Here is a 27368-nt window from a genome sequence, read left to right as displayed (position 1 = left end):
GCCTGTTCGAACAACCGTTTCCTGTTTCTTTGACAATTTAACGTTAGGTATTATTAAATTTTGGCTGGATTTTTTGTCATGACGTAAGCTTGTCCGACTACTTCTGGGGATGCCCTCTTGATGTTACCCTACTCAGTTCAGATAACGACATCCTGCACTCGTAGCCGTAGCAGTCATGGCAAATGGCTTCTTGAAATTGCAGGATCCGACGATTTTTGCGAAACGGCTGGGCGCTAACATCCGTGTTTGCTGCTTTTTTGACTGAGATTTCTTGATGAAGCCTTAGTCGAAGGACTAAGTCTTACCATACTATATCAGTAGTCATGTTCTGCAGAAATCATGCTGCCGAAGTTCAAATTATTAGTGCTTTCGCTAGGGCGCGAGTCTTCGAGCATCGTCGGTAGATGATGAACAACAAAAGCAAGTTGAAAAGAGAAATGATGCTGGAGAGAAGGAAAGATTATTTGCTGAACGTGCCGGAACAAGAGCCTTGCGTTGAAGATCCGCCGTTTTGGTGGACCGTTTTATATACAACGTTGAGGTAATACTGTAATGGGCAAGGAAGTGAATGCAAGAAATCAAACTAACATTTGCTTTAATTCAACAATTTATTGATTTTTATTGCATTATTTAAAAACCTGGGTATCAAATTGGCTGATTCCGTAAGTAATTTTACGGAGGCCATTAAAGTAAATTTTATTTTTGATGAAACAAAATGAAGACCCTTACAAAAATAAATCAGTGCGCCAAGTTTTTTCCAAACAAACCTGAAAACAAAAACAAGCTTCTTCAAATCTTTCTTTTAAACATCCAGATTACAAAAGTGGATTTTCTCCAACCTAAATACCATAAAAGAGCTTATCTAAAACCAATGAGTATCTGAAACTTCTCACGCTTCAAGCAGCTCTTTTTCATTATTTTACTTGTTATTGAATCACTGGGGCTTGTTTTCACAGCAATAAGAAACAACTTTCCAGTATTTAACCGCTTAACCTGATGATTTGAAAGCATCCTATAGCAACTTTTTTTAAATAAAATGCCCACTTTTTTTATTTTATGCTCTTACTAACAACAATTAATGGCCATTCCTTGTAAACAAATCCTATATGAGATATTCACGTTTTTCTTTGTTAGGTTAGTGGCAGAAGAATAAATAATCAGATTTAAAACATTATTGTCAAAATTAAATTTTTATTCCGCTATATTGCACTTTTTTTAAATTAAATACAGATTAATAGGTTATTTAAAACATTAAAATCGGCGCCTCAAACGGAAAAAGACATTTTTTTGTGACAGAGAAATGAATGAGAGTTTTGTATGATTTGCAACCAAGCGATCTCATTTTCTTTAAATAAGTACAATAAATTATTAATGCATAAAGTACTAGAATTATTTGAAATGACAGAAATAAGGAGTAGATGAAACACACAAAGTGTTATTAGTTTTTAGATAAAAAAAATTGCTCTGCGGTCGTATCCTACCACAAGTTTATACGCGGCTATATTGTCACGTTTATCGTTCTTTACGTATGCACGGCACCGGTTCAAAAAAGTTTGATAAGACTTAAATATGTATCAGCAATTAACAAAACATATAATTAAAATCAACATTAAATTATGAAATTAAGAAGCAGAACAATTGTCTCCAATTACACAAAAACTCACAACTCTGAAGAACAGGTATAAGAAAAAAAAATCTGAATCAATTTTTTAATGGTGGAAAACTGGAAGTTGATAAGTATTTTGGGAGGGGTTTGGGCGTCTACCTACTGGCTTATAAGCGCTAGCAGGGGATTTCTTGAAATTGAATTTTATAAGAGAGAACTTTATCATTATGTCAATCGCGAAAGGTTTTGTTGCAGTAAAAGTGTTAGAAAAGAAGAGAGAGAGAATCTTTGGAATGCCGAGGGGGGAAATTGGATGCGGACAATTGTAGAATTAAAAGACTATTTGGTACGCCTTTCAAAGAAAAAGTTCTAAAAAGGTGGTTCTAGTACATAGAGAACTAAAAGGCAAAGCCATGGTGCATTTGAAAATAATAATAAAAAAATCAATTTTTTCTTAAAAAGTAAAAATCTGTTTTTAGAGTATGGAACACAATTTTGTCTGATACATAATCAATGCTTTTGCTTTTGTGATTGGTAAATTAGATTTCTTAAGTAAAATATTAAAAAAATAATTTCTCGGAAATATTTAGGCGTAGCACTTGTTTCAGATCAATGATTGTTTTCTCCGGGTGCAGCAGAACATGAAACTTGTTTACCATATAAAAGTATATAATTATATGTAAGCATTTTTATTGATCGTTAATATATAAACGGCAACGGTGCCCTGGGAAACCCAGGCTACCACTGCCATGCTATACATTTCCCCATTATATATAATCACCACCCCCGCCGGAGCAACCTCTGGTGGAAATCCCAGCAGTACGTAATATTGCAGCAGAAGAAACTTTGCAAACTGATAAAATAAAGTTTTTAAAAGTCTTACGTTTTCCTCTGGAAACTGAGCCTCAACCATAGGCTCAATGGCCATGAGTATCGTAAGTTCACCTACACATAAAAAAAACTTTGAGAAAAAAGCTTCAGTACAAAAAAGTACTTACATGACATTTCTCTATGCACAGAATTTCAAATAATGATAATTGTGCTGCTCCTTGTGTTTGATATTCTCTGCTACCTAAAAAACGCGGGAAGGAAATGTGGGGGTTGCTTGCTCTGGTGCGGTCCGCAAAATATTTGTTTTAATTCATCCTTTATACCATATAATATTCGTTTTTCGGTCAACGATTTCGATTATTATAGAAAATGTGAACAAGGGACCCTTTAAAGCAACACATTCCCAGCTAACAGAATTGCTCAATTCGAAAAATATTTAATAACCCTCCCTACTTCCCAATCATATTTAATATATTTATTTCTTCAAGGCACAGGGTTCCTACACGTATCTACACGTAAAGGGATGGCACATGAACATTTTTATGCTCGGTGTTTGCTCTCGCTGTATATATTCATTTCATTTTCTACTCCTGCGGGAATTTTTGAAGCTTTTCAATTGAAAAAAAAATGTATACAAAAACCGCTTGCGCACGTGTAGGAACAAAATACCGTTTGTTGCTTTCTTTTGAATATTTTAAATTTAATAATTATTCATCTAGACACCTCGTTAAATTATTTATTGAGCGGAAACTTTACGCTAAAAAGTCGGTCTCGTCTTTCAGTAATTGTACGTTTGTATCGACGAATTTAACTGGTGCCCTATTTAAATTCGTTTCATGCGAAAGAAGGGAACCACGAGAGAGACTAACTTAGTATCTATATTTTTATTATAAATTACCCTCTGATCAATTTCAGGTACCACCTTCCCGGTATATTTGTAGACAAACCGGTCCGAGTTTTTTCCTATTTTATGATAACATGAAACGTGTGGGTGTAGCAACTGATAAAATTTTTTTTTTTCTTTAAAGGAACGAATAATTTATTCATCACGTGTTTATACGGCTATTATATCTTAAATACAGAGTTATTTTCCCCACATGTTTGCTTCTTCGAAGTATACCTATACGGCGTACTGTAATGCTTTAGATTCTTTCCGCTATGTACGTCTCAATAAAAATGTAGCTTACTATTGCTTATTTTTTGTTACCCTGCGTTCTCTCGCTGCGAAAAAAAACAAACAGCGAGTAGCATCGAGAGATAAAGGCCTCCACGGACGCTCAGTTTTTTAGCACGGGCCAACTGTTCAGACCAATTTGTGCAGTTTAACTGTACTATTGCCTGGCCCACACAGACGCAGTTTTATAGCACAGTTCTTTCTATACAGCCAACTGGGTAAATTCACACTCACTAGTTTTGGCACGGTTTTTCTATACTTAGTAAAAGAAAATGGCTTCTCGAGATACGCCATTATATTGCATTGTGCTTGCCTGTGCAATAAAGAAAAAGCAAAAAAAGCAACGGTTGGTTCAAAGAAGCAAATAGACCAAAGATTGATTACTCAAAAGAAATTATTACTCCTATGTCAATTTGCCTGCTGATTTGAAACTTGAGAAGCAGGATTGCTTTAACTATCTAAGAATGGACGAGATAACCTACTTGATATTATTGAAACTCGTTCGTTCGGCAATCAATTTCATGTCATGAGCGGTTAACAGATTTTTTTTTAACCGCGGCTTCCCTATTTCCTCCCGTATCAACTTCTTTGAGTTTTTCGACCAACACATCATAGGCTGCGGACTTTTTATTTCTGTCACTGTATTCTTTATTTTTTTTCCATAAATATGGTAAGCTTTTGTATATCTCAATAAATTCGCTTAAAAACTGTTTGTTAACATTCGTCATTTTGTTGCTTACTATTTTTGGATTTTAAATAAACCTTAAAGCTGAACAACTTAACTGAACGAATCCACACACGCTCAGGTTTCCAAGTTTGCGTAGGCTAAATTCAAGCACAGTCTGATTTTGCTCATGCGAGGCCAACGGCCTGCTCAGTCGGCCGGACGTTCACACAAACTCACCGATATGCCTGTACAACTAGGTTTGCACAGGCGGCCTGGATTAAAAAACTGAGCGTCTGTGGGGGCCTTAAGAAACAATCCCTTCCGGGCGCGCTGGCGGAAACGTATTCGTCAGGTAGTTGCTATCGCAAAAAATTATTAACAGCGTCTGAGTGAGTGTGCTTTGTTTATATAGATTATGCACGATCTCGGTGACATAATAATCTCGCTCCGCGTAACGACGTCGTTCGGGCTCGCCTCCCGCTCGCGTAAGCGGCGTATTTGCGAGTGCCGTGTGGGCACTATAGTTTATATCTTAAAAACAATTAATAACTTTTGCGGGCGTGTATCTTAAAAAAATTAATTATGGGCGACCTGGGCGACCCAATTGTCTCGCTGCGAAAAAAATATTAACAGGGAATAGCGTCGAGAGATGAAAAACCATTCCTTCAGGGCGCGCTCATGAAACGTATTTTTTGCTGCACCTTTTTATTTCATCAGCAAAAAAAACAAAGCGCGAGTGGCATCTAGAGATAAGAAACCTCTCAGCGTCTCATTATTTAGGTAGATTACGCGCGACCTCGGTGACCTAATCATCTCGCTCCGCGATATAAACGCAACGCCGTCAGCTGTGTACAAACACAAAAAACTACCCCCTACCCATCTTTCGTCAAACAAATTAAAGAGTTTGGAATCTTTAATACTTAGAGGTGACATCTGGAGACCTAAACATTAACTATTAATGCGCGACATCTCTCGGCACTAGCCGAACTAAATTAAAGGGTTGCTTGGGAATCTGTAATGCTAAGGGCGACATCTAGCGGCCAAAATCTGAACTATTAATGCGCGACATCTCTCGGACACCACCCGAACTAAATTAAAAGGTTACTTGGGCATTTGTAAATTTGCTATCTAGAAATCTCCCCGGGGGACGTGGAATGGCCAAAAGGTCAAATAATCACTTAAAAGAGGACTATCGGACTGTAAGAACATCAGAAATTGAAGAAGCAGTTCTAAATTCTATTGTTGAAAATCCTGTGGTACTATAAACATTTTAAAAGATCTGAATATCTCGCACATCTTGGTTTGGAGAACTTAAACATCAAGAACAATTTTCAGTAAATGTCTGGGCTGCAATTGTTGGAAATTACTTTATTGGGCCCTTTTTCCAACCAGAAAGGATAAATGGCCATAATAATCGCCGGTTCTTATAAGACGATTTACCAATATTGCTACCATATTTAAATTTAAATTTAAATTTAATTTAAATGTTCGTAAATGACGGCGTGCCTGCTCAATGTAGAGTTGCACACGTTTAATAACCGACCGAATAACCGACAGATTTAAATAGTTTCGACTATTTATGAAGCGTGTATCCTTCAAGGTGGTGGACCCTTTAAACAACTTATCTAATTTCTATGTTCTACTTTTTTTCAAAAAGGTTTTGTTAAAAATTCTTAATAGTACGTAGTGTCTTTTTTTTTAAATAAGAATCGTTTATTATTTATCTTGACGTTAGGATGTCGTTATTTCACTGAAACTGTAAAAGTAAACAGAACAGTCTTCAACTTTTTTTTTTTTTGAAAGGCACTAGACTAAACATCTTACGTTATATTATGACCATGCAGAGAAGAGGTTTTTATTTTTTAACGCGTAAACCGTACGTCGGATTGAAAAAAATCAAGAAACGAAACTTCTTTAGAAATGATTGATTGGAGAAGTGGTAAAAATATTTCACATCAAAATAAATAAAATTTAGATACTATCCAGCTAGTCACTAAATTCGTAACATATGCAAATTAGGAAGGATTCCAGATGTGTAGGTCTGAAATACAGAAAAACTATCACTGAAATTTATCTGAACTTTACAACATACCTGTGATTGCAAATTTACATTTTATTATACTCTCGCAGTAAAAAACGACGCAAAGTATTACCACTTGCAAAAAATTTTATATGCGCTAATTTAGTAAATTTGCTGTATCAGAAAAAAACATCGGGACCCCGCTCGGCGGCGGAGCACACCCTACTCGCGTTGTTTATCTACTTCTACTTTGAAACGAACTTTTTGAATATTTTGTTCATGGATTGGGAGTATTTTGCTTTACTGTAAATTTGACGTAAAAGAAAAATATTCGTTGATTCTAGATTTTTAAAAAGATCGCTGGTGTAATTCGAATTTGACACCGAAGTTGGCACTACCACCCTTATAACTTTTACTTTTTAAATATCCTACTTATGCAAGCATAAATTTTTTGTGAAAATAATTTCCTGTGCTGCATTTAAAAGAAAATTATTGGTATACTCTATTGCACGATAAATGGCGAGAATTTGTCTTGACACCTTAGAAATTTTAAAATCATTTGTGCTTTGGCATTGGTGGTGTTTTACATTCATTATATGTTATGTTTGTGGGTTGAAAAAAATTTCATCGACGGAATTGAGGAGAATAACGGACAAGCCAGGACGAGGATATGAAGGTAAAATTTACACAGTGCCCGAGTAAATGATGGGACCAAACTTTTGCGTTTTGCAGCCTTATATACCGGGTGACACAAGAAAGTGGAAACACTCTATAACTTTTAAATTGCTAGAGATAGCGATTTGAAATTTCGAATGGTTAGTTTTGGTTAGTGAATGTCTAATTTTTTGACAATATGTAGTCAATGGTTGCAATTCCGGCTTGAGCAGAAACGAAACTTTCGAATTTTAAATTTCACACCCCATATTGATTGCATTGTTTTTCGCCAATCATCCTGTTGGCTTCTTCAGCTTGACTGAAAACTAGTTTCAGTCAAGCTCTCGCTAGCGTTCGACTCAACAAAAACCGACGCTGGAGGAATCCAGAGGTTTTATAAAAAGTATTAGAGTAGCCTGTGGAAGTTTCTTTGAGAATTTTTTCTTTATTTGTCTAATAGCAAATAGCATTTAATGTAATGATCTATAAATCTCTTAGGATAACTTAGTTTTATCAAATAGTGAGAATAAACACTCTTTAAAACCGGTACTTTTTTTTGCAACATTTTGACACCAAAATTTTTAAAATCCGTTAAAAAATAAGCTCACAGGAAGAAAAAATGAGATACGTAAATACATTTTTATAAAAACAAAATATTACTTAAGTAGTTTTGCTTCCATCCAACATCAAGTATGATTAAAAATTCTGACAGTTTGTACATTTCTATCTGATAATCGATTTTGTCGTGTTAATCAATAATCAATTTACAAATGGAGAAATAGTTGATATGTTTCTGATATACGGGGAATGCAGAGAAAACTCTCGACAGGCCCGTGCATTGTATGCAGCCCGCTATCCAGGCCGTCACACGGTGGGTCAGGGAACGCCCCCTAAATTATTTCGTACAATGATTTCCTTATCACACACTAATTACACTCAAACAGGCGATTTAAGTCGTCTTGTTATCACGGAAACGTCAACAATATTTTTTTAACGTTTTTTGTCAGTGTCATTTTCAGAATGTTTTATTCATACAAATTTGTGTGAAAAGTAGAGGGGATTTTTTAAAAAGAAATTAGCTTTTGACAAAATTCAAAATGCAGGAAGCCAGTAAAGGTAAGTTTTGAGACTAATTTTATGCTGAGTAAACTACTCTAAGGCAATTATCCTTAAAAAATTCTACATTGCTTTGAGTCATATTAAAAAAAATAGGCCAAAAAAGTATATTTTTCGTTATAAGCTTTGACCTATGTAGCCAAACTTATTGGAAGAAATTTCACTTCGCGAGAAATCGATCAAGGTTTTAAACCAAAATATTTTTTATCCGCCATCTTAAAATCAAAGATGGCAGTTAAATTCAAAGTCGATTTTTTAGACAGATCCGTTTATTTTTATATTTTGAGAAACTTTTTATCCTTTTTTTAATTACTAGGAAAGCTCTATTTCCGCCACACACAACGTGCTAGCAGTTGCTAAAATCAGATCAGCCCGTTTCAAAAATATTACTTGTTAACATGGCAGCCTAGCTCAGCTCCAAATCAACGCTTTTACTTTATTTCATCTATCTGTTCGTTTCTTTACAACAATTGAACTAAAATGTGGTTCGTTCTTTTTTAGAATTTAAAAATCACTCGAAATCAAAACCAAAAAATTAATCTTTGCAAATAATTATTTTTTCCAATTTCGAAGAAAATGACAGGCGGCAAACAGGAATAAAAATGGATTTTTGACGAGGTATGCAGAATAACTGGAAACAAATGTAACAATACCGAGCAATAAACCAAAAACTTCCACCGTGGGCTGACAAAAAATAAATTTTGACATTTTAAGCTATGGAGGGAAATATGAATGAACGAAACAAGTCCGAGAATGTGAAACCAACGAACTTGTATTTGCTGCAGAAATAAGTTTAAGAGCTTCGGGTAAACCAGCAGCGGCAAATTTATAGGCTCAAATAGCAAACTCATTCAACGAGTCAGTCCAACATTTAAAATTATCAAATAATAACAATAGGACAAGACAACCCAAGCGACAAATCAACTGTTTCGAAACAATGCCAAGGAAAACAAGTTAAATTTATATAATAATGATATTCGAAACGCTAAACAATCCTGTACCCCTCAGAAATCACTGCTACAGTTGTTGAGCTTTCCTCCGATAATTTTGATGTAAATAATAATTATAATTATACTCAAAAAATTAAAAAAACGAAAAAACGCTTATATGGCAAATTCCGCGCCCTTCTTCAACTGTTTATTGCAAATCTATCAAAATGCAATTAAAAAAAACAACAACTGAAATATAAATAATACAAAATCTTCATACAACTCTTTACTTTTGTCCTGTTCCTTTAGAATTATACTCAAAAAATTTAAAAAACGAAAAAACGCTTATATGGCAAAATGCGCGCCCTTCTTCAACTGTTTATTGCAGATCTATCAAAATGCAATTAAAAAAAAAACAACTGAAATATAAATAATACAAAATCTTCATACAACTGGAGTTGTAGTAAGTGAGCATTTGACTGTTTTCATAAAACATGAGTTAATAATGTAAATGACTGATGGCAAAATGGTTAGTGCCTTGACAAATACATCGTCACAGAAGTGTTACATATGTGAGGCTCTCAATTCGCAAATGAATAGCACAGATGAGGTAGTAAAAATATCATAAAGGATGGCCATTTAAATTTTTGAATGTCTACCTTACATGCGTGGATTCGCTGCCTGGAATGCCTGCTTAAGATAAGCTACCGCTTAAATTTACAAAAATGGCGAATTACTGAAGAGGATAAAATTGTAATTCAAAACGAAAAGCAAAGGATTCAAAGAGACTTTTGAAATCGCTTAGGCATGATAGCAGATCATGTAAAACAAGGTGTTGGTATAAGTAATGATGGAAATACAGCACGCAATTTTTTTAAAAAATTATAATATCTATTGAAATAACCGGTTTGGACCAAAATTTAATATGTCGATTTTTTGTAATTTTACAAATGATTGCCAGCGGACTTAACACTGATATCAATAATTTTAAATCATATTCTTTGGAAACAGCCAAACAATTTGTATTTCTTTATCCCTGGTACAAAATGCCCGTTACTATACATAAAATTCTTATTCATGGGGGAGAACTTATTGAATAATATCCTGAGTACAGATGATGCAGGGAACATCATGCAAGAAAAATGGGCAGCGTCGACACTAACACTGATGTGTTCCAAAATTTATTAATCTCTTCGGACCCGCGTATAACAAGTTTAAGAAAACTTACCTAAAAAGAAAAATCTAGTTTAGCCACAGTGCTGATAATAGTAGTAGTGATTCTGAGTAGGCATATTTTATTTAAAAAAATAGCTCATCTTTATAACAGTATGATTTTTTCAGAGTTAGTATTAAGTGTTTCCTATTTATTATAGTTAAATAATTAATATATAAATTTCTTTTCTTTTTTTTGTTGAGCGATAATTTGATTCATGCAAGACATGGTTATTATTTTTGGCATTTCAGTAGTGAAAGGTATTGTCATAACTTTTGTTTACTATGGTTTGTCATCTCTTTTGACACTAAGACTAACTATAAATCAAAACCTTATTGCAAAGCAATGGTTTAACTTTTGTAAAGTTATGACTAATGCAAAAATTGTAACAAAAACAGAGCAAAGTCCTTAACTGAATGATATTTTAGATGTATTTTAATGATATTTTAGATGTAGAAACACCCTGTTATTGTTTTATTTCGTTTCTTTCAAGCAAAAAAACTTAAATATTAAAAAAAACGAAAACAATATTTTGTTTTATCTATATTAAATAAATAACGTTTTTTTTTGTTACACTGTTAAATTTGGGAAACCCTGTATTTTTTTATTTACTTAAATATTGAATCTTTTTGTGATCACCTTGTATAAAAATTATATAGTAATTAAAGTTTGATATTCGTAATATTTTCTTCTTTTTATTGTTGTGTTGTTAATATTAAGTAAAATTTATTATATTAGCCACCACCTAGGGTTTCCCTTGCCCACTGTGCGACGCTTTCCTGCACATTCTTTCTTCAGAAAGCTGGAATTGAAAATGAGAAATCCACAAAATAATCGACATGATATTTTATTATAAGTGAAGAAATGGAAATTAATGTTGTGGGATACGTCAACGTAAATCCAGCTGCGTCGCTAAGAGAAGTGGCATTAGAATTAGAGATCTCAAGAGAATCAGTAAGGAGAATTTAAAAAAAATTCATTATTTAAAGTATAACCTTCATCAACATCTTTATGAAGCTGCCTTTGTAAGAAGACTTCGATATTGTAATTGGCTGTTAGATAAACATGATGAGAATAATATTTTCATTAACTTAATTTTGTTCACTGATGAGTCATGACCTCAGAACAACAGATACAGGTCTCTAAATAATCAAAAGAATTATTCGTCCCGGACAGTTTCAACAAGGGTTCGGAATCAATGTTTGAACAAACGTGATAGGAAGGCGAATTGTTGCATTTTTTTTTTTTTTCACGGAGCCGTAACTAGTGCACGATAGTTAGAATTCCTAAAAATTTTAGAGATGTCACTGAACACCTACGTGATGTTTATGGGGATAGACTAATCTCAAGACACGGTCCAGTCAATTGACCCCCACGGTCACCGGACTTGACACCGTTAATTTTTTTTGTTTGGTGGTACGTGAAAGATCGTGTTTATGTAACTCCAGTGTTAGACCTACAAGAACTACAGCAGAGAATATCTGCATTTGATAGTATAACTCCCGAAATGTTAGGAAGGGCTACAGCGAATGTAAGTTCTAGAGTCAGGGAGTGTCATATACAGGAAGGAGTACATTTTGAAAACATTCAAGTTTCATCTAAAAATAAATTGGTTATTAAGTAAATATCAATCGCACTTATTTAATTTAAATAAATAACAAAACTCCATTTCCAAAATAAATGAATGTGATGTTTTGTTTGTTTCAATGTAAAACTTGTCTTACAGTAACACACGTTGATATACCACTTTCAAATCGATTGTACCGACATTGTTGATGTTTCATTTTCTAACAGATTTTCAAAATATTGTGTTAAATTATTCCAGAAAGTGACAGATTTGAAAAGAAAAAAAATATTTCTATTCTCTTGTTCTTCTGAGTTTCAGGTAAAAAGTGCTTGTAGCTTATGATTTACGTATATACATACAATACTTACGTTAGTTTTTCACTGTATTCCTATATTCCAAAAAAATATCAACTTTTTACCATAATAAAACACTTTCAACAAAAAATTCTAATCGTGAAAGAGAAAAACTGTCCTAACATTTATATCATTGTGCCATTTAAAATTCGAAAGTTACTGTCGTTTCCGTTCAAACCGGGAGTGCAACCATTAACTACATATTGCCAAAAAATTGGATATTCAGACTATATTAACCCTTCCAAATTTCAAGTCGCTATCTAAAGCCATTTAAAGTTATAGAGTGTTCTCACTTTATGTGTCACCCGGTGTAACACGGTGAAATGTGGCATGCACGTATATAATTAAAATATCTATTTTTTGACATAAAAACAATATGTCAAAAGGGCCAAATAACAACGGAGCACCATTTTATCTTATTTTTTATTTTAAGAGGGGTCATATGATAGCTGGTATTAAAGGTCTTTTCATGTTTTACTCGCATACCAATTTTGAAAACATTCGATTCGTCAGTTTTGCAAGACAGTCATGAATGCTTTGATATGCTTAATTATTATTCATTTATTACTTAACAGTAGCTGAAATTAAAAAAAATAAATAGTTTAATCATTTTATCAACTATTTACCACCTTGTGGTTTTTGACAATAATAAAATCTGTCACTAAACTCGATCTTAACATTATACAAAGTTTCTGGAGGAACTACACTGCAAATATTTCGAACTCGGTCTTTTAGATCTTCAACTGAATTTGGTTTTGTAACATAAATTTTTAAAAAGTCCATGGGTTTAAGTCTGGTGACCGAGTGACCGTCCTGCTGAAAAACTATGTCTCTTTGAAAACCAGTTCGGTTGTTTGCTACAACTGTTTGAATATGTGGATTAATTCCATTTTGTACCATATCACGGCAACGTTCAGCAGTAAGATTATAATCGAAAAATATTGACCAAAAATATGATTAGCAAGTAAACATTTATTTTTTGCGGATATTGTGTGATAATCTCGGAAATCATGTGGACTTTCATCCAAATAAAATTGTGATTCATCACTACAACATACGTAGTGGACATGCTTTGTAACCTGAATAATTGTCCGGATTTTCTTCTGACAGCTGATGTACTAAACTTAATTTGTAGGGGTGAAACTTTTGTTTTCTAAGGTACTTAGGTACAGTTTTTGCAGAGACGGCACATTTCTCAGCGATATTGTGCCACTAGTAAAAAATTTGTTTAGCACTTTTTGAAATATTGCCGTGTGATGAGATTTTCATTTTTCATTAAAAATTCTAACTGCTTCATGTAAATTGCGATAGAATTCACCAAAATCAGAATAGCTTCAGTTTTTTGCTAGAATACTTAACTTACTAACAAAACGACGAACTTAAAACTACCGATAGAACATGGCGAAAACGTTAGCTAGTTCGGCTCAAAAAAACCGACGCAGGAGGAATCCAGAAGTTTTATAAAAGGTGTTACACTAGCCTGTGGAAGTTTCTTTGAAAATTTAAGTTTAAATTGACTTGACGCACTGATAAAACGATTAAATATTTTGACATTGACAAGTGAAAATAATCTAACATAACCTGGCACTCTCTAATGCTATATTCACCTTACAATAATAATTATTATTATTTGTATTAAATGAAATTGTAATTAAAAATTTCGTCATGCAAGAATTGACAAATCAAATGTTTTCAAAATTGGTATGCGAACAGAACGTGGGAAAACAATCCTACTATTTTGAGACATTGTTTACATGTCAAAAATTAAACATTTTAATTATACAAGGTGTTTCATAATTGAAGGTCAATAATTAAGGGAGATATTTTTGGGTCCACTTTAAATAGAAACATTTGTCCTAAATGTCTTAAGTTTTGAGATACGGGGTGGTAAAATTTTCAAAAATTAAATATATATTTTTTTTAATATCTGTAATACCACTACAGATATTTTAATACAATTTGGCACACATTATTTAGTACACCACATTTATTTTATTGCACCAGGGAATTTCACATGTCCATTTTGGTAAAATAGATGTTACACCACTGATTTCTCATAAAATAAAAATTATTCTTACAATCTCCAATTATTTCGAAAGAAATTTAATTGATTTTTTTCGGTCGGTGTACGGTTTTCGCTTTAAAAAATAAAAAGGGCACTTTTATAATAATAATAGTCTTTGTTTCTTGACACTTCAAAGAAAATATGACAATTAAAAAAATGAAGAAAGGGGGGTACAAACAGCTACAACCCCAACTAATCTAGTTTGTATGTTCTACTTTTATCAAAAAGCTTGTTTTATTTTATTTATTATTTTATTAACAGACATTTTTGTTAAAAATTACAATTTTTTTTTAAGAGTTTATTATTTATCTTGCTAGGATGTTATTTCATTAAAACTGTAAAGTCAAAAGAACAGTTTTCTAAGATATTTTTTGTCTAAAGGACACGTTGGTACACAAAAAACAAGTTCTCGATTTAACAAGTGCAGTGGCCACCTAATTAACCAAAATATTATTTGTTCATAGACAGTCAGTGGCACGCAACTGATTATCTTTTTTAAAAAAATGACATTTGCATTCATTTATGAGCAGATTTGATCTCTTACTTTTTTTTTAGTCCGTCGCACGGTTTTCACTTAAAAATAAAAACTAATTTCTCTGCATGCTGTCAGATTAACGATATTGTTATGAATATGCAGAAAAGAGGTTTTTATCTTTTTAAGAGAATGATTGGCGATTGTAAGAACAAATCAGTGGTCTAACATCAATGTCTGCCAAAATAGACAGGTGAAATTCCGTACGCCCGCCACTAGTGTGTTTTAAAAAAAAATGTGGTACACTAAATAATGCCTTTTGACAGATAGTAGATGTGTGCCAAATTTCATTAAAATATCTAAAGAGGTGTTACAGATATTAAAAAAATGTTTTTTATTTTTGAAAACTTTACCACCCTGAATCTTAAAAATAAAGACGTGTCAGACATAAGTTCATATGAAGTTTTTTTTTTTAATGAACCCAAATATCGCCAACTTAATTATTAGCATTCAATAAGAAAACTCCCTGTATACGTGCATGCCAAACTTCATCGTGCTATATACAAGGGTACAAAAAATAAAAGGGGGTACCACCATTAACGTGGGCATGTATAAAAACTTTTCGTTTTTATGTAACTTCTACCTATTTAAATTTTAAAAATGATATCAGTCATAGTTTACTTTAACATTTCTGGAACTTAGAACTGGAACATAGTAAATAAAAAAATCCGCCAATTCTGGCAGTCGTGAAACATTGCGCCAACTTCCGCACAAAGTCGGATTTAGATTTAAAAATATTGACAATTGTGGCATTAAAGAGAGCCAACGATTTCTGGAATGGAAACAAAATTATTTAACTCAAATTCATAAAGTTCGCGTAGAAAAACGAAGTATATATTATTTAGACGAGACTTCATTCGACGCCTATAATAAGTGTTAGAGCTCGTTATTTGACCGTGGTCAATTGACCTCTTAATTGACTAATCAAATTCGGTGAAAACGTTTTAAATAATATCTTGCAATTGTAGTCTTATCTATCATTATTTAATAATATATGTAATTTAATATACAAATTACTGTGCGTTTGTGATGTCCAATTTACCTATAACCCTCTTCAATGAATACCCAAATTCGATATTTAGCGATTCAGGGAATCCCAATAATACCGACTCCATTTAGTTCTCAGAACGACGCGACGACGACGTGACGCACAATAACAACCCGATTTTCGGCATTTTATTCTTGTCAGCGGCAGTAGTGTGTTGAGGAATTAAATGCAACGCCGTCAAAAATGAATTTAGGTAAAAGTAAAAGTAGAATTTGGAATTGCTTTACAGAGATAAGAGACGGAAGCAAAGTTAAAGGGATTTGCAAGTACTGCGGAGCAATTTATGTTACCCATGCCGATAGGATGACAAAGCATATAATTAAACAGTGTAAATTAGTTCCAGAAGTTGTGCGGAAAGAATATGTAAGTTCTGATTAAGTAGATTAGTAAGTTTAGCACTATATTTTAACGTTAATTAACTTTGCATTAGCTTTATGTTTATGTTTTTTCCAGTATGAAAGGACAAAGACCAATTTGATCGAATACAAATTAACCGAAGGAACGTTAAGTGTAAAAAACAAAAGGCTTCATTCAGAAATTGATCACAATCCCTCGGAAAACGCGAGTATTTGTCCTAGTTCTTCCCAGACTAGCTCTCAACATTTCAAAATACAAAAACTAACATCTTTTGATAATATAAGTGAACCTGAACAATCTGCGCTACAAACTCTCTTCTGTGAAGCTGTTTACTCATCGAATTGCGCTCTGTCAATGTTCGAGTCAGATAAATGGAAACAATTTTTTGGAAAACTGCGCCCAGCTTTTAAAATTCCCGATAGAAAAACTATCGCTAGTTCTCAGCTTGATAAATGCTACAACAAAATAAAGAGTAATATCCAAGAAATTCTTGATAATGAGAATAACATAACTTTAATGAGCGATGGTTGGACTAATGTCAGAAACGAAGGCATAATTAACTACATGCTGCATACGAAGCAAGGAGATTTCTTCTATGACTTTTCACAACCTCAAGGTTTCCGGCACACGGGACAATACATTGCCGGTGAAATTACAAGAATTATTAAAAAAATTGGTGGAAGTAAGATTACCTCTCTGGTAACCGACGATGCAGCAAATATGCAAGCGGCTTGGGTTGAATTAAAAGCAACATACCCAAATCTACAAACATACGGCTGCGTTTCTCATACTTTGAATTCATTGCTGAAAGATCTTGAATCACTTACAACACTTTCTGATCATATCAGTGTTTCTAAGGAAATCGTTAATTTTTTTACATTCAAACATATTCCCAATGCCGTATTGAATGAAAAGCAGGGACAGCAGGGCAATAATTCTAAATCTCTTAAATTACCAGTGACGACTAGATGGGGTAGTGTCAAATGTATGGAAAGTGTTCAAGCCAATAAACAGCTACTTATGGAATGTTTAATTAACCCTGAGGTAGAATCCCTGACAACAAATAAAATAAAGTCCACCATACTCAATGATGTATTTTGGAATCGAAATATTAGGTTTATTGACTTATTGAATCCTGTTGTTCGTTTGCTTGCCTTTATGGAAAATAGTTATGCCACTTTATCGGATGTCCGTCACAAACTGTACTTGATAAAAGAGCACATTAATACATTTGTTTCAGTGAGTCCTTTACTTAGTGAAGAAAAAATACCAACTGCATCGGTAATCAGAAGAATTGACATGGCGTGTACAGACACGCACAATGCAGCATATTTACTCGATCCTAGATATAAAGGAGAGAATTTAGCTCCAGAAGAACTGCAACGCGCCACTACGTTAATCGTACAACTTAGTGGCAATAAATCCGAAATTGAAATACTTGGGGAGATATCAAATTTTAGATCATCATCAAATTTATTCAATAATCGAATAATATGGACAGCCGTAAAAAGTATCAAATCAGTATGTAACACATCATCAGATATTACACCATCAGCTTGGTGGGAGAGTTGGCAGAATAAATCGGTACTTTACATGGCTGCATCAAAATTACTAAAAATGCCGGCCTCCCTAGCTTATTGTGAAAGGAACTGGTCAACTTGGGGAATTGTTAATAATACTTCACTAAACAGATTGACACGATCTAGAAAACTTGTTTATGTTAAACATAATTTAAATATAATAAACAAAAATGGAAGGTCATCTTCTGAAGCTGACATGTCTTCGGACATTGACATCAATGACATGGACTCTGAAGATGAGATCTTACCACTGTCTATTTCTCTTAATAATTAAACATGTTTAATATTTTTCGTTTGTGCTGTGTCTATTTTAAGTTACAATAGAAATATAAAGTATATTTTGGTTAATTTTCTAATTTTTATTAGTTTTTTTTTTGTTAAGATGATAATGTTTTTTATTTATATATTATTTCAATGATTATATGAAATAAAGTACTAATTTGTTTTAATTCAATTCTTTGCACTTTTAAAATTACTTTGGTCAATTGACAAAAAAATTGACCGGCCAATTCCACAACGCAACCCATAACACTATAAAGAATGGGTGGCAAAAATCTTTATCGAACTGAGTTTTGAACGTATCCACTTCTAGAGGAAAAAATATTAAAGACATGACAAGTGAACTTGTTGAAAATTGGGTAAAAAATTGTTTTCATTCATATATCCAACCAGGCAGCATAATAATTTATGATAATGCTAATTGTCATCACATCTAAGCTACAAAAGTACCAACGATCGGCAGCGAAGAGGTATTGCAAGAGCTTCTTAGTTAGCAAGATTTTTTTTTTAACATACTTATACAAAAAGAAACTAGTTGAAGTTTAAAGCACCAAATCGTATGACTGCTATTTGAATCCTAGAATGCAATATAATACAAATATAAACGCTAATTTATTAATAAGTTAAGCTCAATATTAAAAACGACCTAATGAATCAACAGTTGAAGCCCTATTTTTAACTTATAGCTTTAATTGAATCATTGAAACGCTGTGCAGTGTATTTCCATATTTTCTCACCTAGCCCTATTTGCATTTTTTTTGTTTACATATATACAACAAAATATCGAATTTTTTATCAAGTGAAAACATTATTCTTTTATTGAATTTTGAACAATAATCTTCAAGATATACCACAACTGTTATGGTTAAACAAAAGACGTGGCGTTGGTATGACGCCACGATGATGCATAGCCAACTATGTGAGGATTTGATTTCTGACCAATCCTGAGCTTAATGCAAAAAAATTAACTATAACATATTTTTGAAATCGGCGTAAAAGGTCCTTTCTTTTTATGACACGACGTACAAGCCATCCTTTTTTCTTAAATAACTCGAATTTACTACACTTTTTGGTACACCATGTATATAAGTAGGTATGTTATATTAGATCTTCCCATCAAGTCCTATAATTTTTGCATTAAACTTCTTAACCTTTAATAACCTCCATACTATCACCAACTTGCACTTTCCAACTAGTACGCTTGCTAAATATATACAAATTAAATTTTAAAAATAGGTATATTTATACTGAACCTTTAAGTTCAGTAGTTTTCAACATTACGCCTTAAAGGATCTGTAGATAGATGTAAATTCAGATTTGGGTAGATCTTAACTTCCTTCTATTTCAAAAATCAAGCAGCCTAGAAGTGTCATTGCCGGTTATAAAAATTATTATTAACTAACTGCTTGCTGAAGACAAGGAATAATTTCTTTGGTAGCTGACAGTAAGACTTCTAAACTGCTTCATTTTAAAAATATAAATCCCTTAAGATCCCATTTAAAACTTTTCGGCGTCACCACTTGTAATATAAAAAAGATAGACAATCAATTTTCATCTATAGAAAAACAATTTCTGCCTTATTATGACAAAAAAATGGTGTAGTTGTGAAAGGAGAAGCGTGAATGACATGACATTAGTCATAAAAACAAGAAAGAAAATATACTTTAACATGTGCTCTTTGCTTCTATTGATATTTGCCTTGTTAGTTTGATATTGACCCATATAAAATGGTAATGACTATATCAAATGACACAAAAGTCGAAATACAAATAATAGTCCCAAAGTCCTACATTCTATTTGTCTTAAAAATTAAATTAAAGTTAGCGAAGATCAAAAGCTGATAATTTCTTGCTGGAGATAAGTTAGAAGAGACTAAAAATGTTCTGAACAAAACAGAAAACCAACCAAAAGTAATTCCATGGTATAAATTTAATCATAATACCTCAAAACCTGCAAGATTGATACAGAACAAACTTAAAAAAAAAAACTGAAACTAACTGACTCAGTGCCATTTACCAACCCATGCCGCTAAAATCTTGATACACATTTCATTCCAAATACTTTTTATGGTTCTCTTTTAGCTTTGAATACAAGATAATACAAATATTTCTCCAAGAACCTTGTGCTAGCGATAAATCAGCCTTAAAACACAAAAGTATCTATTAAAATATTTTTTTTTTATTGCTTAAATTTGTAAAAAAAAGATCTTACATCATCATTCAAAAAACCTTGTTTAAAAATAATATACCTAATATTCGCCGAGCTTCCGTATGATATGCTGTTTCTGAACTGTTGCTTCTTTCCTACTCCATGGCACCCATCAATCCTGCCCTTAGGGTTGTCAAGAGTGGCTTTTCACACCGGTAGTAGCCTTTGTGTCCAACAAGGATGGAGCAATCCTCTATTCAACCACATCTTGAATGTCTCTATGTGGTATATAATATGATATTAAGAAAAACAAAAGCAAAATAACCATGGCAATTTACAATTACTGCAAAATATCTTTTCTTAAGAAACCGCCCCCAAACCACAAAAATAAACTTTACAAGACAAGGAAAGCAAAAAGCAATAACTCACGATATGCAATACAAAAACAAATATGCCATAATTCCAAATATCAAAATGTATTTGCTAATCTACCATAACACACGAAACTTACCAAAATGGAGTATTTAAAACAGCGTAGCAGCTTATTCGGCAAAATGAACGCCAACTACAATCAATAATCTAGAAATATTCTTCTTCTTGACAACTAAACTTTCTAAGGGACACTCGCCCATTGCCCTTTATGATCACAGATGCATTCACAAGCAGATGGATTATGACTTGATAATGAAAACCATTAAACTTAAAGCAGATTGATAATAAATCTATTACCATTATGGTACGATTACTAAGAAATTGTTATGTCTCTCGAACATAACTTTCCCGTGCCTAATAGGCAACCAGCATGACAGACTCGTCCATCCGTCAAGCCAGAGTACCCATGGCGTATCAACACGATTTCATGAAACATCCAGGTACTAGCAACTAACGGCTTTATTTAATTCATACTCGTATCAAGTGTGATTTCCGCCGTAAACACATTTTTTTTATTTCACCGGTTAATTGTTTAATAACCAAGACACGCCACTGACACAGCGCTCCTGACGGTGAACTCCGTAACAAAAATGACATGACAAATGTCGACTAGGACAAGGGCGAATTCCGCTGATAGAGGTAGAGGTTACCTCAATCCCAACAATTATGAATCCATTTAACGATGTTTACTCAAATATTAATAATTCCAAGGAACGGAAAATCACTCCTCAAGCATGTACAAGGAAAGAAAGTCCGTTTGAGTAGATTTTCCAGTAGGTTGATTCTTATCTTTTCCAAAACATGGACCTTCATCGATTTCAGCTTTTCTTAGCTGTTAACAAAATTCGCAAATAATAATATAAGAAAATTGGAAATATTAATTTAATTTTTTTTAGTGGAAACTGGAGTATTTAGCTAGCTGCCGTCAGCAGAAATAAAGATTTAACAGCCAGTTTGTCTACAAAAACTTTTGATAAAATATCTACATGCATTTTTAGAAGAAAGTCTTTCAAGTAAATTGTAGTATTGCTTCTAATTATCAAAAGGTCATGGTTTATTTTTAAAATATTAACAAATATAAATAATAATAACACCATGCAATATAAATCCCTACATTAGCAAACAGTACTTTCCTCCTTTTCTCCAATTTGTGTTTTTTCTCATCTAGAGTTGTAGAATTGATGCACCAGAATTCAATTCCCCCAAATAATTTTAAAAAACAAATATTTATATTGCACCTTATGTCGCTGTGGCATCGTTCGGAGAACTAAATGGAGTCGGTATTATTATTGGGATTCCCCGAAACTCTACCCCATTCTCGTATATCTTGAAGAGGCTTATAGGTAAATTGACCATCATAAACGCATAACAATTTATTACAAAATACATATTATTATTAAATAATGATAGATAAGACTCTACCATTGCATGAATTTATTTAAAACATTTTCATGGAATTTCACTGGTCAATCGAGAAGTCCAATTGATTGAGACTGGTGTTCCATAAATTGTAATGGAACCCAATCAGGATGGTTCTCATCTTCCAAAGCTGCTGGCTTGCCTAAAATTATTCCATGAAAGTCCCTCTCATATTGAATATATATTCTTATATAACAGTGATGGTGTCACAGTTTTAGAAATGATGTAGAATTTTCCATAGTTATCCTAAACATTTCACTAATTTTATTAAATAATGATTAATAAAAATTTAGTAGGTTGTCAGATGTGTTGACAGAAAACTTACCAGTAATGAAGTGCTTGCTACACACAGCCTAATATTTAAGCTTTGTCCCTGAATCCGTGTTTTTCGACGTTTTTAGAATTATTTTCGGTCAAATTGTTGTGTTGGATCTTAGTGAACAGTTAGTGTCTTTTTGATAATATAATTGTCCCGCGGGTTCGCTGTTTTCCCCATACACGCCGGTAACCAGGTTTCATGAGCCTGCAGGACAGTCGCGGAAGCGAGGGAAGCCGTGTTTTTAAAGAATCAGGTAAAAAAAAAAATGTCGTTGAGTGTCAGTAAATGAGTTGGTCGATGACCAACACGTATCGTTAACCTTGCGTGCATAAAAGTTTAAACATGGTTGTAAACTGCCCGGATTGCCTTATGCACACTATTAGTTATAATTTCTTTGTAAATGTGAGTTACTTCCTAAATTTGTACTATATTTGGGCGCATAGAATAAAGCAGGCGTTGTAGTCATTACCACCAGGATAATTTTTCCAACAGCTTTGGACAGTATACTCTGTTATTAACAATATTGTGCAAAAAAAATGTCACTATATGTTATTCGCCAAACGGATACTTTCAACATATGATAGAAGTCAAGGCTTGCTTCATGCGATACACCTACACCAAACTCAGTTGTGTCTATAGATACTTCAAGATCCCTCATATGCTTTACTTCTTTAATATTTACTCCAATGAATTTATAATCAAAAGCTATATCATTTTTTTAATTTACTGAACTTAAGATACTGCTATTTCACAATATAGATACTTCAAGATCCCTCATATGCTTTACTTCTTTAATGTTTGCTCCACTGAATTTATAATCAAAAGCTATATCATTTTTTTAATTTACTGAACTTAAGATACTGCTATTTCAATATTTAAAAACAGTCGGATTCCTAAGCAGTAGTCGTAAAATCAAGGTCCTCCTGAAATTTCCGACAGTCGTCGATGCTCATGACAGGCGCATACAACTTTTGGTCATCGGTATATGAAATAAATTTTGCAAAACAAAAACATTTACCCCCGTCTGCTATGAACAAAGAAAACAGAATGAGTCCTAAATGGAATCCATGAGGTATGTCAGACGTAATATCAATAGATTTAGATTTAGTTCAATTTAACTCAACAAATGCAATGCAACATATCAAGATAGACATGGACGACTGCCTACTGTCAGATGTTTATGGTGTGATAAAAAATACTTGTCACCGAATAAACCAACTTTTGATGTGTGAATATACTTATCATTGTTACCTACTATACAATAGAGACCATAGTGTACTATAGAAAATTATTTAAGCTGACACAAATATTAGGCACATTTCGAGAAATTGTACCAGTTTAGTTTAATAAAAATTAAGTTATTTGTTTTTGAGAAATTAATAAAAAAACAAGCAATTTTTTTTTTCAACCCCTTAGTGAAAATAAAATTGTCGTACAGCCGAGCAGCAAGATTTCTTTAGCACAGATAATCTTGATAGTAAGATTCCCTTAGCACAGACAATCTTGACAATCTTGTTCACTTTGACAAAAAATGTTTGAGGACGGTATGTGTGAAGTTGTAGATTAAAACATTTAGAAACTGTAGCTCCTACCCACCCCCAGCCCCTTCTTTTAGCTCCGCCTGCCTCAAATATCATATAAGCAGGTACAGAGTAGAATGCTTGCCAGTTTCAGTTAAACTCTGAAGGGGCCAACAGGATGATCGACGAAAATCGGCAAGTTAGATTTATCAACAAATGACGCAAGAGTCCAGAAGATTTGTGTATAACATAACAATAGCTTGTAGAAGTTCATTTGAAAAAATTATACTTTTTGACTGCACCTCGTAAACAAAGTAAAAGGCTATCTGTAGCCCAGTATCCCAGAAAATAAACTTAGAGACTTAAATTAAATCGGAGATTTAAAAAAAATAACAGGTTCTACAACATACCAAAATGTTATAATTTTAGCACTGCAAGGAACATATAAGTTACAAAAATGACATGAAAGACACTCTGTTTCGATTTATTGCTACCTACAAGCTAACAATAACGTAAATACAAAGTTGTTTCAAAATATTACAATGTCTTGCGATAAGTTTATTTTGTTTCACTAAAGTATTTAATGCAAATTTTGAAACTTGCGTCTCATTAATGTAGTAGTCACCAGATCTACCACAGTCAATACTTGAAAGAAACAAATAATTAATATCAACCAACATTTTTTGCAGCTTAAGTTGTTATAATGGAAGGATATTAATTTATAAGGGGTTTATAAGAAACCTGAGCTTTTATAACGGTTTTATTAAGAAAACTTTTTCTTTTAGAAATAAGGCGTTATGTTTTTGACGTTTGACGTTTAATAACTGCTTTCTTAACTAAGAAAAATTGGCAAATAATTAAATATAGTAGCAGCTTTTGCAGTAGTGTACTGAAAAGCGTGATAATTTCCGGCACTGAATTCTGATTTCGGCTCAACTTTTTTTCCATTTTTGCGGGCCAAAACAGCACTCGGTTGGTCTTACGTGCGCCGAATTTTTAAATACATATTTCACCATAAGTAAATAACTGGAAAACGAGGTTGTGATTGTATAATTGACATTCGCGCACTAATAGCTTAGTCATTAGTAAGTTTTATAAAAGTTATAAAGAATATTGCATTTTAAGAAAACTTGAAGACATATTTCTTCAAAAACATACGATAAAAAATGTTCTGCATTTTAATTGCAAAAAAGAGAAATAATATTGAGCTTTTTACCAAATAACATTTTAGGAAGCGTAAAATATAAAATTCAAGTGTAAAATTTTCATAGTTTTTTAAAGCATCAAAAGTCAAAATGAAGCGAAGAAAGCGTGTTACCCAACAAATGCAGAAATATCATCCACACGCGTAAAAGTACGCCTTCAGGAGTAACCATACTTCTGCAAGAGTATTCCCTTTGCAAAAGGATATTTTGATTCAATTTGGAGACTGTGGGCTGAACCTTTAGTTTTTAGTTTGTAAGCTTTCCATTTTCCAAAGCAACTTCACATATGTTTCTACCGAGAGGTGTTTAAAATCATTTGTCAGCTGATGAAAATTAGAATTTCAAATTATAACAATTTGAAATTATTTTACTACTTCTTTACTTGATAATTCCGGTTTTAAAACCATAATATGATTTGCAGCAAACATTTACGAATGTAATCAGATTCCATCACTTGAATCATTGCAACAGATATTAAAAGAAAATGGGCTATTTACTGGCAATCGTGAGACACTGCGCCAATTTCTGCACAAAGTTGAACTTGGATTTAAAAATATTAACAAGCATAGTGGCATTAAAGAGAGATTTGTGGAATTATTGATACTATAGAGGGTGGCAAATTTCTTAATCGAACCACAAGTTCCTTAGTCAGTTAGTGACCTTTATTATGATGATACTTATACACATAACAACCAATTAAAGTTTTAAGAACCAAATCGTATGTAATATTTATTTCGTAGACGAAATAATACAAAAATCCGGTAATATACCCTTAGATTGCCACCCTATTACTGCGATTTGAATCCTATAAAAATGATATGGACCCAATTAAAAAAAAGATAGACGCAATAAACCACAAATGTCAATGTATCCTTCATTTCATTCTGTGCACGAAATTCTATGTTTTACACTTAAGCTTTGATAAAATCAAGCACAAGACGTATTGTTATCATAAGCCTTAAAAACATCTACTACATTTGCAAGAGCACTTTCAGGAGGAGTACTAATAGAACCCAAATCATCAAACTCCGTTAGCGTTTTTATTTTAGCTAGGGATACATAAAATTTGAGGACAAAATACATTCATCAACGGTGGACGATGTACTGTACAATTGTGGGGCAACAATTTGAAAATCTTACTTTATTCATTACGGACCTGTAAAATAGGCAAACTTAACTGTTACCATCATTAAACAATGTTAGTTGTTATGTCATTCCTGTGAGGAAATGGCACAGTTAAACCATCGCTTAAAATTTTGTTTTTTTTGTGTTTGACGGCCGTTTTCATATATATAGCGAAACTTTAAAGTAAATTGGACCTTTTCTATTGCCTTTTAAAGGAACTAGCCAATATTTTGTTTAAATTTTTAAACGAATAATTTATTTACGGATTACTATACAAGTTTATAGTAGTACAAAAAAGTTATAAAATACATCTGACCCAGTCCCGTCGCCTATGTGGGACTGTAAATAATAGATATCAAGATGTCGCGTAGATATCTAGCTATTGATATACAGGGTGTCTCGTAATAATATCCTGATCTTAAACGGTTTGGTTCGTTGAAGGACATTAAGAAAGAAAGTTAGATCCAAGATTTAAAGATGTAAAGACATGTTGTTGATTGATAGAGGCCAACAACGCACGTTCTTTAATGCTAGTTTGTATTTAACTTTAAGGCAGGTTTGTGGCAACACATGGTGATATTGTAGAGTGATTTAATGAATAATAAGAATTTATACGAATCTGATCAGTATTCCGGGTAGTCTTTACAGAGCGTGTTGTTACAAGAGCTGTAAAAAAAATTAATACCAAAAATATCTAGTGGCCTGGATGACATCCGAGATGAGCCATGAGAGATGTGATACGGCTTTTAGTAAAATTATTCGCTAAATTTTTAAAATACTTTACACAATATACATCAAATGCTATCGACGCTGATCAGGCTCACGTGGTATTACTGACTGACTGACAATATTATCCTGTAAAAAGCTAGGACTCAAATTTGCGACTGCTTTTATTATTAATTTTTATTAACGATATATCAGAAAATGTTTCAGAACATGAAATTTGTGCTGGTCATTTAAAGTCGTCTGTTAGGAGATCTGAGAATTGCTTTAAGTTTAATCCTGGAAAGTGCTCACAACTAATTAAAAAACTCTCTCCAACACTACATTAGTACTCTATTGAGAACGATGATTTGATAGATTGTAAGTTCTGTTTTAGTTATCACATTGAAAAGATGGTTTCAGAAGCCACTCGAGTGTTGGGTTTTATTTTAAGAATTATAAGTCATTTATTAATAGTGACGCATTAGACTTAACAGATTTAGTTTG

At 33.0% G+C, this 27368-nt stretch overlaps 2 protein-coding genes across 5 annotated transcripts in view; one reads left to right on the top strand and one right to left on the bottom strand.

The window, feature by feature from the left end:
- The window catches only part of LOC132700134 (uncharacterized), a 51587-nt gene extending 30787 nt beyond the window's left edge, over positions 1–20800 (bottom strand). Inside the window, exons 1-4 of one of the 4 annotated variants that reach the window (XR_009618598.1) lie at positions 20651–20797; positions 20240–20417; positions 2605–2678; positions 600–2551 (exon numbers count right to left, since the gene is read on the bottom strand). The gene's annotated coding sequence lies outside the window, so the exon portion shown is untranslated. The other 3 variants (XR_009618599.1, XR_009618600.1, XR_009618601.1) reach the window with 3 other exon arrangements.
- On the top strand, positions 2546–20229 carry LOC132700133 (uncharacterized). The gene is made up of 2 exons (XM_060667263.1): positions 2546–16138; positions 16229–20229. Exons 1-2 carry the CDS (start codon positions 15959–15961, stop codon positions 17984–17986), a joined length of 1938 nt encoding a protein of 645 aa, XP_060523246.1. The 5' UTR covers positions 2546–15958; the 3' UTR covers positions 17987–20229.
- Positions 20801–27368: the final 6568 nt, after the last annotated feature.

Source organism: Cylas formicarius, unplaced genomic scaffold, assembly GCF_029955315.1.
Source record: "Cylas formicarius isolate icCylForm1 unplaced genomic scaffold, icCylForm1.1 PGA_scaffold_3__17_contigs__length_32017465, whole genome shotgun sequence".
NCBI classification, from domain to species: Eukaryota; Metazoa; Arthropoda; class Insecta; order Coleoptera; family Brentidae; genus Cylas; species Cylas formicarius.
Note: the sequence above shows the minus strand (reverse complement) of the source record. Positions and strands in the feature narration are given on the sequence as shown.